Below are 14,220 nucleotides of genomic sequence, written 5' to 3'. Positions count from 1 at the left end.
TTTCGTGAAGCCTTTGTGTTCGCTGTGTCGCTCCCATCCTCGGGTTTTCCATCGCTGTTAATAGTTGTGCTGTGCCCCCCCTCCCCCTGTGTGGCAATATGGTCCGTTTGGTCTCTGTGTAGTGTACGGATGTCGACATCGGTTCCCGGGGTTTAATATGGTGGCGAGCCTATTGTACAAAACATCACCCTTTTCCTCGTCCATGTGGAAAATCCAAAATGTTGTGTACGAAATGTGTATTGGTCGCGGGATCGTCCATTGCTGTCGTCCGGTCCTCCTTGTGCTGTAACCTGTGCGTGCACGTACTCATATCTACATTCGTAAAAGTAATCCGTAGAAAAGCTGCAAAACCATGTGTATAGTGTGTTTGGGACTAAAACAAAAAAAAGCAACAAATAGAACGCGCTTTTGAATTGCTAATGGACTGATTTAATTATCCTTTTATTTCCTTTCATCGCTTACAATTCACACGCTCCGTCACGTGCTGGTACGAAAAGATGGAAAAAATTTTCAGCTTCGCTTGGAAGGGAAAGCGTGGCATTGAAAGTAAGGAAGGCGAAGAGCCAGGAGAACATGTGAGTGCATCCAGCTGGGTGGGAAAGTCCAATTTGCGATTTCCAATCACTGAATGTTATCCCATCTTTTCAGGATGACTACGTGGACGACGAGCAAGGTCTGCAGCGAAAGCACAAGGTCGATACAACGCTCCAGATACATTTCTTCGGAAAAAAGGGTGACAAGGATCTGCAGTACGATGGATTCTACAACTTCATGAAGAACCTACAGACCGAGGTGCTCGAGCTGGAATTTTGTGAATTTTCCAAGGGCCACGAACGCATCTCCGAGGTGGACTTTGCGAAAATCCTACTTCGCTACACCTATCTCGTAAGCAACCCCCGGGGTCATTCCGTGAAATATAAACCTGAATCACTAACTCTGGATGTATTTTGAAGGATACGGATGAGTACGACAACTACCTGGACCGTCTGCTGGACAGAGAGGCCAAGGAGAAGGGCGTATCGTTCGACGAATTCCGACAGTTCTGCCAGTTCCTGAACAATCTGGATGACTTTTCGATTGCGATGCGTATGTACACGCTCGCCGATCAACCGATTTCGAAAGGTAAAGCGCTGCCAACGGTACGCTTGGCTCGAGCTGGCAAGCAAATCTTATCCTTTTTTTGCATATTCCCCTGCCAGATGAGTTTTCCCGAGCGGTGAAAATTTGCACCGGTTCCGAGCTGAACTCGCACCTGATCGACACCGTGTTTGCCATCTTCGACGAGGACGGCGATGGGCTGCTCTCGTACAAGGAGTTCATCGCCATCATGAAGGATCGGGTGCACCGTGGATTCAAAGTAAGTCACTACGAGCATATCGTCGAGGACTATCTGGACGATATCGAGAAGGGTACGGTGTATGCGGATAACTTTCGGCAGCTGCTCAAGATGCGTTCGCGGGCCTGCCGAAGGTTGCGCCGCTACCTGCTCTACTTTTACTATCATCCGGACCACGGACAAAGTGATAGCACGAGACACTATCGCTAGTGGCTGGTCGTAGGGTTTAGCTATTACACGTCCCCTTTTCCAAACTATAACGCCCATGGATGCTGGTGAGTTGTGTTGTGTACATAGCCGTAGCCATGTTACAAGTTACAATTTAATATGAGTTTCTCCGCTACTCAGTCGCCTGTCCAGACTTCCATCAAAAGATTAACCAAGGATCTATGTGTTATGTGGCTTGTAAGTTAGAATAGTACATTAGTGCCTATAGTACCTATGCTTTGATGGCTGTTTACTAGTGAAGTCAAAATTGTCGCCATGATTTATTACCCCTACTCCTCATTTCTATGTTTATGTCGCATAGAAGCAATATTTTATGTTAATAAACCCCATTTTCAAAATTTATCTTTCACACCCCAATCCTATGTGTCTGCCATCTTATTGTATATTTGTTTGTTAGTTTCTGTTCTGTTTTAACTTTAACTCGTTTCCTGTAACCTGTGTGGTGTTCTGTGTTTGTTAATTCCTCATTTGCGAAAGCTTACACTGTACAAAATTACACACGAACACGAATGATCGAATCGATTCCACGCACCATGCGATCTCATATCACAATGATTGGTTGTTTCATCACACAATGTCATTGCGTGTTCGTGTATACACAACGACGGGGGAAATGTAAGTAAAGCTAATGTACCATATGAAGACAGGTAAGTGAAATGCTATTTAGGTTTAATAATTAGAAATAAATGGGAAATAACCTTTGTGGAAGTACATGTAGTATAACAACAACGTGTAAACACATGTACAAAATAAAACGACAAACAAAGTTATGTATATAATAGCAAAGGATTAAAAAAAATACCATTTTCTGTATCATTTTAGCGTTCAAAAAATAATGATATCAATATTTGTTCATATTTTTTTCGTTTTAGTCAAACGTGAAATCGGAAGGATGGGAAGCATTCAAGCATTGTCTAAAGCAGGAAATGAAACAAAACGTCTAAAAGATCAGTCCACGCGATAGCAACTCTCTCTCTATCGCTTCGTTTCTAATAATCTACTATATCTACGATGCCGGTTTTGCCCCCGTCCCAAGGCGATCTAGTTAAATTGTGTTTTTAATCAAACTGTTAAGCATTTTAAAGCTATTTATTTAGATAGAGAAACGAAAAACAACTTACTGGCAATTATCGATCCTTAACTTCTTCCTCTTTAAACGTGTTGGAACAAATTGCTCTGTAGTGCCATAGCTAGTTAACGTCACTGCTATCCGATCTCTATCTGCCTTCCTTTTCGTTTATTCTTCTTGCTGTAAATTAGATCAAACTAAACGAACAAATTGTTTAGGAAATTATACGCACTTGTTACTTAGTAAAAAAAAGAGAAGGAAAACATTGTTATGGCGACATTTTATCTATTACTTGTTATACGTGTGGAGTTAACTTACGGCGATTGTAATTGTTTGTGAACAACTGTTTGTTTGTTAATCTCTATTTGCCTGCATATCAGTGCTTCAAAAGCATAGGCCCTAAATTGAATCGAAAAGTAATCTAGTTTGGTTTGTCCGTGTTTAAAACATACTCTATCAATTTCTTGCCTTGCACAATTTCTAACCTTGCCTAGCTAATTTGGAGATTGTCTGGAGTTTGACTGCAACACAGAATAGAGTTCTAAGAAAACAAACGGTCATCGAAATACACCAAAAAGAAATGAAACAAACTTTAAAATATTTCAAAAAACTATTTAAAATCCTACCACAATCGAAACATGCAAATTATAAAAAGTATTAGCTATCTCCTCCATCTAAAGAATTTTGAAGTTGGACTTATTTGGCAGAACTAATATTTCATCGTTTCGTACGTTTGTGATTGTGCGATTCACACTAACGAAAAAAAAACCAAAACTCCTTTCATAAAGCTATGATTATCGATAAGTGCACAGTATCCCGGGTCATGTACGTTGTAATGAACGAAAATATAAAAGAACGCATGATTGAATCAATTTAGAAGAAAATAATATAATTCCGAAACCATTTTCTCAGCAAGTGTGATATAGCGTGAGACAACAAAAGACAAGAAACCGGTTATAAGAAAAGCACAAATGTATTTTACGTTAGTTTTCTTTCGTCCTTCCGCCCGTTTGGTTTTGTTTGTGTTTGTTGATCTTAACTTTTGCTTCACATTCCATACAAGTACGATGTACCGGGTACAATATAGTAGTTCATAAATTAGTAAAACGTTCAAAATATCATTCCTTCTTTGCTTTCTTTTTCTGTCTTACGTGATTTACACATGTTTTTACTTGTTTTTTTTTGCATTTACTTGCATTTATCTTTGTCTCTGTGGTTGTTCCTTTTCGTTTATTGATATTTCCGTTTCCAGCACATGCTACATGCCACACTGGCTGATTGATTGTGCACTCGGAACGCAAAAGAAGAATGGGTTATTGCGGAACGATCGAACGGTAGTGTTTCTTCTTATGTTAACATCGAAAAAGGCCCGGTATTGTGTGGCCTTTTCATTTTATGTTTGATACAAGTTGTGTTTGCGCATTTGTTGTTAAGATATATTTTCTCTTTTATCGAATAGAAGATAGTGTTTAGTATTTAGTTTAAAATCTTTACATGTTCTTTGCCCCTCGCATCTGCCTCCCGAGGCAGGTTGATATTGGTAAATGCATAGTACACAGAACCGCGTGTATTATGTTCTATTGGTTGAAAAAAATATTTTGATTTATATCTTCATTTTTTATTGCGGCTTTATCGCTTGCATATTGCCGTCTCTTTACGCAAAGCGCAAGTAATTTTTAAAAGCAAAAACATAAAATAAAACATGTTTGTTTTTAATCACACCCGTGACTAGAAGTATTGATTAATTCTTACCGAGGAACGCCACCGGTTCGGTGAATCGATTTGGGATTGTTTTTCTTCTCCGCCTTCTCAGAGTCTCATCCTCGTTCGTGCAACTAGCCTCGACTGGGAAGTATTCGCTTCACACCAGGGCCAAATTGTAAAACCTATTTACTCGGTAGACGCCTATCAAAATATAGTGTATCGTTTAATATTACTAATATATTATATTATTATCATTATTGTATGTATATAATGGTTGTACGCGCCGTTCGGCCGCGTGTACACGTTTGCCGATTGTTTCATTTTCGAATAATGCTCATAAAAAATGTACTAATAAATAGGCATAAATACGCACCCTTAATATTAAAATTTAGTATATTAGTCTCTTGCACGAAGACGCTACGAAGCATTGCCGATTGTTTGATGTTTTTACGTTTCCGATTCACTTTCGAAGTCTTTTTGATAAGTTAGGAGTTTGGGGTTGGGTTTTTGTTTGTTTATTTGTTGTTTTTTTTTTGTGCTCGACCTCCAATATTCACTACACACTAGGATAAAAGTATTGCAACATAAAAACAAAACTCACTTGAACGAAAGGAACCATTCATTGCAAAACGAAGCTAAGCTTGTGTGTGTTATAACTCTCCCTTACTTTCGTTACACCTTGGTTTCATTAGACGGTCTAATTTCAAAGCATCACAAAATGCACATATCAACTAAAAAGTGTACCACCATTTAACTAAATACTACACATATTATAAAGTGCTTTTTGTTTGCGCCTTTCATATTGCACAGATCTATGCGTTTCTCTTGCGTTCACTGTTGCTTTTGTATGGCAATCGTTTTTGTCAAGTTGTTGTTGCAATTTTTGCCTTTAATCACAATCCATTGCTGTACTACCGCCCCTTATTCGATTCGTTTGATTGTAAACTTTCTCCTTTTAAGCTGTTTTCACACACATAAATACACGCACAGACCGATCTGTCCTCCGAGCGATGCTGCCGTGTGTGAGATAATGCAACCGCTTGCCACTTGTGTCTGTAAACCTATGTAACCTATATATCTTTAGTATTCCTCTTTAGCGTCGTATATACTGTTTCATTTTTCATAGTTAAACTTCGTTCTGTTTAAAAATCACCACCATTTGCTCAGTAGTATACTGCCATCAGTTTCGAGCACGAGCTTTAGCACGTGAATTAATTGGGAATTTATTCCCCTCCACTCTGACTAGAACTACTGTATTCAACATTCAACACGGAAACTATTAATACTCTTTTCCAGGACCATTCACTGTGCGCGTGCACATCCGCCATCCTACGCCTTCACCTTTCTTTTAGGAATATGGTCATTGCGTAAATCTATTGTATTCAACACAGTCAAACACTACTGCAACAGTAATTAAATAATTTATGCATTTGCAGATAGGGTTATGGGTTACGAGTCGGCGGACGTACCTATGTCAGGGGAGATGTTTGCATTTTGTTTTGTTCTTTTAGTCGTTCCGTTTGTACTTTGGATTCATGTGCACACCGGCGTGTGTTTTGTTTTCTATTTTCACTTGAAAAGCGATGCCTTTCCTTTCACTGTCTTTGCACTGTTTGGACTGTTTTGTAGTAGTTTGTAATTGTATTTGTTGCAGAAAAATAAAAATTAACACCTGTTGAATCTCTTGTGCTGATACGATTGGTAACACCGTTGCTGCGTGTGGATCATTTTAAATTCTGGTGCAATACAATATAATTTGTAAAGTTCAATTAGGTTTCCAGACGACTCCTGCACCTCAGAACTGAATTCCGCGTGGCTTTGCTGCCCGGCAAATATACCATACGTTCTTAACATCTCCTAATCTTCCGTACAGTTTTCATACAATCGATAAATGATGACATCTAATAATAGTGCGAATATGGTTCTGACAAGTTGCAACACAAAAAATCAACGCACAACGTCCATTCGGTTCTCTTCGTTTGACTTTGCGGTGCAATTCCTTTCCAATATCGAATACAAAATATATTTATATACCTTCAATATGTATATACGTAGATACAATATATATGTATATAGTTGTCTTTCATTACAGGTGAATATATACGTTTGCTCTGTTAGCTTCTGTTAGCGAGTTTATCATCTGTAAGAAAATAAACAAAATACATTTCTCCGCTCAGCAGCTTCCTTAAAGTCTCGTGTGTCCGTTTCATCGTTCGATTATCATCATATCTCATTTGTATGCGTTCGCTCTCCCTGATAGTGTGTACTTTGTCTGCGGTGCAGCAGCACTATGTTGTACCGTTGGCAATATCGCAAGTCTTTCGCCCTCCATTATCGCATTTTGCATCATTATGAGTTCCTCACCGAGTCGTGCCGCCGCAAAACTAAACCGACATTGACGAAGAAAATGCTCTCCCAATACACTGCACTGCTTCCGGTAGCTTATTTAACGTTTCACAACATCCAACGTGTGTGCATTCAACGCGCAAAAATGTCGTACAAATTTAAAAATTATTGCTGCTTCTTTTAGGCTCGAGACTCGGATCTCTTCTTCCAACTTGCCGGCGGGATGGAAGGAGATTTGCTCGCGTTCAGAACTTTGATTTTTTGCAGATTAGGAAAGCAATGTGCGGGTACGTTAGCGGACATAGGAACAGAATGTCTGAATATTTGGAGCATTTTATGGCTCAGCTTTACACGTCAACTTGTGTGTTCAATCTTCGAAACACCATTTAGAACTGCGACTCTGACTAGTAGCGTAACACGTGGAATCACGTTTCCACATAAATATATAGCGTCTGATCATGAGCATGACAAGACTAGATCCAAGGAAAACTATTTCAAAATATCATCTTTTCTGATTTTGTAAGAACTTCGAATAGAAAAGATTTTATATTGAAATTAATTTCCCTATGGTACGGAGTACGTGACTTTTGGTAAGGTTTAGGTGATTGATTCCTCGATTGCACTTACGATTCTTTGGCACATTGATGTCGAAATTTAATAAAAATCATAAATCAATGTATTCGTATAATGTTATGAGTATGAATTGTTTGACGAAAAGTAATATTGCAAATTAAATAATTAAAGCGTTCCACATGTCCAATTGCATGGCAAGCAGCAAATCATGTAATAGATGTAGTAAACAAAATCCTAACGAAGATGAAGATTCCTTATCGTCTCATCAAACTTAAGCGATCATCAAGTGCCCTTTAGAAGCTGCTCGTGCCCATCGATTTAGTGAGGAACCAACACACACCTTACCAAAAGTCTTTGTACGACCCTCAGGAGGCTGTTACCGGTGCGCCCTGCATGTTGGTGGCCATCAGGGATCCTGCCAGCGTACTGTTGTTTTGCGCTGCATTGCCATTTCCCGATCCACCTCCGCTGCCACCGCCAGTTCCATTCGAGGCAGACATTTCCGACTTGACGCGCCGTGCTATGTGCGAGCGGGTGTGCTTGCGGAGATGATCTTTTCGATAGAATCCTGAAACATTAAAGTTGATGGTTATGAATGTAACGTTCGTTCGCTTGAACCATCATCAATTCTTTGGAACAGGCCATACCTTTACCGCACTCGCCACAAATGTGTTTCTTTTCCCCCGTATGTATAACGACGTGGAGCGTCAACTGCTCCTTACGCTTAAAGGATTTGAGACAAATCTGAAAAAAACATGCAATAAAAATCGAATGTCATTTCTTTGGAATGGTCTACGTCCGGCTTTAGCACCAAACTTACGCTGCAGATATGCGGACGATCGGGAATGTGCGACAGTTTGTGGCGTGTGAGATGATCCTTCCGCTTCAGCGCGGCATTACAGATATCGCACACGAAGCGCCGCTCGACGGCATGCGAAATGACGTGCTGCTCGATCAAGCCCCGCTCCGGGTACGCCATCTGGCACTCGGGGCAGCAGAACAGGGGCGACCCATCCAGGGCCTTCGTTTCCCGTATCTGACCCGGTTTCGGGCGCGGTTTCTTCTCCTTCGGTGGTTTGCGTTTCTTCTGCTTTTTCGTTTTGGTCTTTCCCGTACCATTGCCCGTGCCGGACCCGCCGTTCGCTTCCTCCCCATTGGCCGCCGGTCCACCGTTCACGGTACTGCTGCTCGAATTGTGCGCATCGGAACTAACCACATTTTGGCCACCCCCGTTTGCCATGCTGTTCGCCAGTGACTGCTGGTTGCCGAACCCGTTATCTGTGTGGTGGTTAGCATTGGCCGCGTGCTGCTGCTGCTGCTGCTGGTGATGCTGCATCAAGTGTTGGTGGTTCAGGCCTAGGCTTGCAGCGGCCGCACTGACGGCCACATTGCCGAGGGCCAGGTTCAGATTGGAACCATTCTTCAGGCTCAGCAAGTCTTTCTGCACATTGAATGCGTTCGTTTCCACGCCGATCAGACCACCGAGCGGGCCGGGCGAGTTGATGCCCGACCCGGCAACGGATCCGCTGTTCGGTTCCTTCTTTATCGCGTCGGAGTACTTTAGCAAGTGCTGGATGGAGATGGGCAGAGTGGCCGATAGCAGGTGCGACGAGTAGTCGACCGTGTTCGATGGGTTGGTCAGCGTTTGCCAGGACTGGTTAACGTTCTGCAGAATTTGCTGATTGATCATGTCGTCCCGATCTACCTTGAGTGTGTTACCGCCTTTGCTCACTTTTGACTGGTGATCGTTGCCCATCGACGCATTTCCATTGCCGAAGGTGTGATCGTTGCTAGTTTGCTGATTGGCTCCTCCACCGTAAGGATGGGACATGTTTTGACCATAAGACATCGGTGTATTGACCACTGGGAGAAAAAGGGAGAGAATATGAGAAAAAATTAGCTTTACAAATTCATAAATTGACAGCAAATCTAATAAAGATGAATTCAACAGTGGCAGTAACCTAAAGTCTGACTTCATATTTTCATCTATTTTCTGGTTTTGCGGCTTTCTGAACAGTTTGTTACAACCAGTATATCGTCTACTTTAGTTTATTTTCAGTAGTAAGTTTTTGGTGATGTTCTTTTAGTTAGTTTGTTAGTTAGTTATTTTATTTCCATAATTAAATTTCATTATTATGTACTTGCTGTTTTAGTAATTTTCCTACATTTTCCAATTTTTACCTAATTTAAATTTAGGGCAGAATTCTGGACAGTTATGTGTCTTCGCATTCTTGGCTATGATATCCATTTACTCCATTGCTATTATAGCTTTGGCATTTTCAGCTTTTCCGACAGAAGTGACAACTTGTCCAATCTAGTCAGAACTTTACTGATACATAATGAGCTATGATAGAATGCGAAATGCATTTATCCAGTCACTATTCTCAATAAGTTTTTAGTTTATTGTTTCATATGTTATGAAAGTCCGTGTTTTATGCCATCATCTTCCAATGATATGGCATTACATCAGTTTGTGGACAAATTTTTCAGCAAAATAGAGTAACTGTACCATTATTTGGCAGTGTATCTGTTTTCGGCAGGGTAACTAAAAACGTGTAATTACGCAAAAATGCGTTGAAAATAGTCTCCACACATATTTTTAAATAGAGATATGCTCATTTGTTATTCATATACGAAGTATCACATCATTCCCTTGCATATTTTTCAAAATATCAAAGAAAATGTGCAGTGTTCGCAATTTTTCGGTAGATTTCATTATTAAGAGAACCAGAGCACTTAAACAATCAAAGTGTGGTTTTTATGAATAATTCTATGGTTGCAGAATTTATTCTAGTCCGCTTGGAATTTTAAAATCACGAAAAACAAATAATTATTTACTTTAAATTCTGCCGAAAATTGGTACACGGTAAATGTTGATTTTTGACATATCAATGCCGTGGGCTTCTGCCGAAACTTGAAACAATAACACACTTTTGATTTTGCTGAATATTCATTTATAACTTAATCAGAACACTACAATACGTATGTCGACACATAAAACCACATTTCTTGTATCAAATAGCAACAATTTCACTATAAATAGTCCAATAACTTGAGAGAAAAACAATAATTTTGTGAGCCAGTCGGAGCCGTACTTTAGTGCCGTCAGGCAGTCTTATTTCTCCATTCGTCAACTCGTACGACTTAACAACATGCCCGCCATGGGTTCATGCCCCAAATAGACCGTGTCGCCATACGTAGAACTGACTATCCAGCTTTTATGGGGGGTAATCCAAAGTCACTGAAAGCCACCCCCACAAGTGGTAACAGGTTGGCTGATAAGTCCCTGGTCTGACACATAGATGGCGCCGCTAGTATTAAATGCATTTTTTTTATATACTACCAACCTTCAAATGATTCGTATCAAAATTTGACGTCTGTATGTCAATTACGGTAGAGCGTCGATTATCCGGGCAGCTCGGGACCGGACGGTTGCCGGTTAATCGATTTGCACGGATAATGGTCCAAGAAATGTCAAACGCATATAAAACATATTAAATTCACTAGTTTTATTATTAATTCGCTTAGAATCAATCGATTAATCGTTAGTAGAATATTATTTTAATCAATAACTGTAGATTTAACAACTGTTCATGAACAAAAATGAATTTCGAAAATACCCCTAGACACTACCGAGCTGCACAAGAAACTGGATATCCAATTCATTATCGCTGCAAACTTTCGCCGTACGTATTACGGACGTCACACGAAGCGTAAACTTTGGCGTAAACTGGATTTCAGCCAAACAACCCTGAAATCTTTTGACAGGAAGTTTACGCTCTCCCATACAAATCAAGCGTAAACTTTTTGAGTTTACGCCTCGTGTGACGTCCGTATATGAACAGCTGTCAGATTTATGCGCACGGTTAAGCCACCCGCCGGTTAATCCGTCCCCGGATAATCGACGTTCTACTGTAGTTTGTGAGACAGAGCGTCTTTTGTCAAGCAACTTTTGTTATTTTCTTTTCCACCAAGACAACGCACCGTGCCACAAGTCATTGAGGCAAAAGTCACGATGGCAAAAATTCATGAATTGGGCATCCTTTTGAGGTCTGAGAACAAGAAAAAGTCGCTGGGGGCCAGATCTGGAGAATACGGTGGGTGGGGAAGCAATTCGAAGCTCTTTTATATATCTCCACTAACAGATCCACACGGAGTCGGGTGCAGCCAGGCCGGAATCGATTCCGATCCGTGGGTGCAACGAGTTAGATAGGTTCAGTAGGTTCAGCAAAGGATTCTCTAAAATGAATTTTTGGGTACCAAAAATATTGGTCAAAGGAGGCCATATTTTTCCTGTGGTTTCTTGGATACTTCACAGCAACCCCTTAATTAGTTTTCCTCAACAGCTTTCCTCTAAGCTGACGGTCCCTTGAAGATGTATCATAGGGCGATTTCACTGTATTAAACTCGTATGAATTTTGAACTTGTATGATCCTACCGAACTCGTATGAACCTATTGAACTCGTTACACCCACGGATCGGAGTCACATATGCTTTGGCGAACCTACCGAACCTACTGGAATCCAAAATTACCTACCGAAGCGCTCCGGGTCACATTTTGATGGCTCCGACTCGGTAGGTTCGGGTCGACCCACCCATCATTAGTTGTTCTGGTGTAATGCATAAGCAAAATCAGGTTTCAGACTTCAGGGTGCCACAACTATATTTACGAAATATTTTTAGCGTATTTAATACCCTTTTTTATTCATGTCGTACAAGTTGAAGATCTTATTAAAGAACCATGTTTGATGAACCATGACTTTTCATGTTTGTATCATTTCAATAAAGATCATCAATCTCAGACAAGGACAAGTAATTGAATGTAATTGAATGGAATGATTGATTTATTTTTGTTGTAATTTTTGTATTTTGTGTTGTGAAAAACTGACCAAAAATATCAAAAATTTAATATTAAGAAAAAAATTATGTTAACGTTTTCCTACTGCTTGCAGGTGTCTTCCAATGCTCGCTAAAATCAGTCGCTCACTGTATTAATCCCCCTAGCTATCTTCGATCCCCTCCGGAATATGTTGCCGCCATCCATTGCAGACGCAGCGGTTACTATGCTCCATTCCATGCTACGGGTTGCTCCGTCTCACTCTCGACTACCCGATATCTCCGTCCGCCGGCAATTAGGGCCCAGCAAAATCAAACACAACCATCGTGCCGTCTCGCCACTACGATTTTCCCCTATTCCACAGCACAGATCGAGCATTAATGTTTCCACCCCCTAGTTCCACACATTACACCACGCTGACACATTCGCCGCTACCCTAACACACAATGCACAATGCGTGCGGTGTGTGTATCGTCGGGTCATCTATATCCACCACCAACACCACCACAAAAAATCCCATAAATCAAATTAATACATTTTTACGAAAAATCACTTACTTGAGGTAGCATTCTGATTGAAATGGTTTCCATTGGTGGCACCGTGGTACCGGTTCAGGTCTTGCTGCTGCTGCTGCTGCTGCTGCTGTTGCTGCATATTGCCACCGGCCGACGTCGCCACGCCACCCACACCGTTGCCGGCGGCTGCTGCACCCAGTCCCGCCGACCCATTACTTCCGGGACTGTTGGTGCTGGTGAACGCTCCATCGTTGCTGCCAAATTTGGCCGCAAACTGATGGATGCCCGAAAAAGGTCCACCGAATGCCGAGAAGTTCATCACGAGCGGATCGTTTCAATCGCAGCTCGTTCCGGCCTGGGACAGGCGGCTCTGGCCGCTCCTCCGTAATCGCTGCTCTATACAACAATAGCTCCACAAACACACACTACTACATAGACACGCACACACACACACACACTCAAGCAGATACAGAGCGGTTAGTAGGTAGCACCGCACCGTAATGGCGTCTCGTACAGCTAAGGGGGTGGTGTCCGGTAGTAACACACACTAGGGCGAGAGCTAGCACCAGTTACGGGTTCCCCCTCGGTAGGAATGATTTTTCACTCTGTTCACAATGTTTCACCTCCGTCTCGCGAGTGCGTCGTTGAACAACGGAAAGGCAAAGGCAAAAAATCACCAATCACCCCCCAATGCGGCGACACAGGGTGGTGTACACGGGGAATGTGTTTTCTCTTCAGCAAGTTGTGTCGTGTGGGAAAACCAATGGCAACCAAAGGGAACGCGATTGTGACGCGTAACGCACATCCAAAATAAACTGAACACACACACACATACACACGCACACGGTCACAATCGCAGCAATCCGTCTAGTGATGGATACACTATTCCTTGGTACAGTGGAAAAAACGGCAATCGAATATTACCACATTTGTCCGGATGGCGTCACAGGCGTCCCAACTGCACACAAATATGTCGTCAGCCACAGCGATTTTCGGTATTGTTTGTGATTGCTTTCCGTTCCGGGTGTTTTCGTCGGCGATGGTTGGTGCTAGGTAGTGGAATAAATGTCTCCTCACAACAGTCGCAAATATCGCCACCAGACAACGCCGTAACCCAACACTCAACCCACTAGCACTGTCTGGGGTGTAATCAGAATGGAGACCACACAAGTGCCTGCGTGACGGGAAAAAACACAGACAGAGACAGAGGAAAAACTAACCCAGAGCGACTGCTGCTGCTGCTGCTGCCGCCGCCGCCGTGCAACCGAAAACTTATGCTGCGGCGATACGCGCATCGTCTGTGTGAAGTTTTACAATGCTGTCACATACACACTTGCGCGCGTGCAGCATCGTCGTCAGACCGCCCGTCGCAACCGCCGCCCGGGCGCCTCCATCTAACCCACCCCCTGCCCTACCCGGGACTACGGGCGAGCGCGCGCTGCATATACGAGCGTAGCCATCTTTTGGAGGGGAAATAGGGAAATGCTTCGAAACGCGTGCAAATATCCTTCCTCCGTGCGATGCGCCTGTGCTCATGTTTTACCCCGATAGGAGCGCTTTCTGCTACACATGTGCATTAATGTTGGATTTTTTCGAACAGTAAATGTAAATA

General features: G+C 42.0%; 2 protein-coding genes across 6 annotated transcripts in view; one reads left to right on the top strand and one right to left on the bottom strand.

The window, feature by feature from the left end:
• LOC120952424 (calcium uptake protein 3, mitochondrial) overlaps positions 1–3,501 on the top strand; it is a 50,355-nt gene extending 46,854 nt beyond the window's left edge. For 4 of the 5 annotated variants that reach the window (XM_049607171.1, XM_049607168.1, XM_049607170.1 and 1 more), the window contains 4 exons: positions 498–575; positions 649–885; positions 954–1,122; positions 1,200–1,921. In XM_049607171.1, coding sequence (XP_049463128.1) covers positions 498–575; positions 649–885; positions 954–1,122; positions 1,200–1,546 — 831 coding nt within the window. In that variant the 3' untranslated portion in view covers positions 1,547–1,921. Of the gene's footprint in view, positions 1–497; positions 576–648; positions 886–953; positions 1,123–1,199; positions 1,922–2,436 lie in introns of those variants that run through there. The other variant, XM_049607169.1, reaches the window with a different exon arrangement.
• Positions 3,502–3,587: 86 nt separating this feature from the next.
• Positions 3,588–14,172, bottom strand: LOC120952422 (zinc finger and SCAN domain-containing protein 25). Its single transcript, XM_040371742.2, has 4 exons — positions 12,651–14,172; positions 8,077–9,119; positions 7,904–8,000; positions 3,588–7,824 (listed from the first exon to the last, which is right to left on the bottom strand). The coding sequence occupies exons 1-4, from the start codon at positions 12,925–12,927 to the stop codon at positions 7,622–7,624; spliced, it is 1,620 nt and encodes a 539-aa protein (XP_040227676.2). The 5' UTR covers positions 12,928–14,172; the 3' UTR covers positions 3,588–7,621.
• Positions 14,173–14,220: the final 48 nt, after the last annotated feature.

Source organism: Anopheles coluzzii, chromosome 2 (assembly GCF_943734685.1).
Source record: "Anopheles coluzzii chromosome 2, AcolN3, whole genome shotgun sequence".
In the NCBI taxonomy this organism is placed as follows: domain Eukaryota; kingdom Metazoa; phylum Arthropoda; class Insecta; order Diptera; family Culicidae; genus Anopheles; species Anopheles coluzzii.
This window is presented reverse-complemented; position numbering and strand designations above follow the sequence as displayed.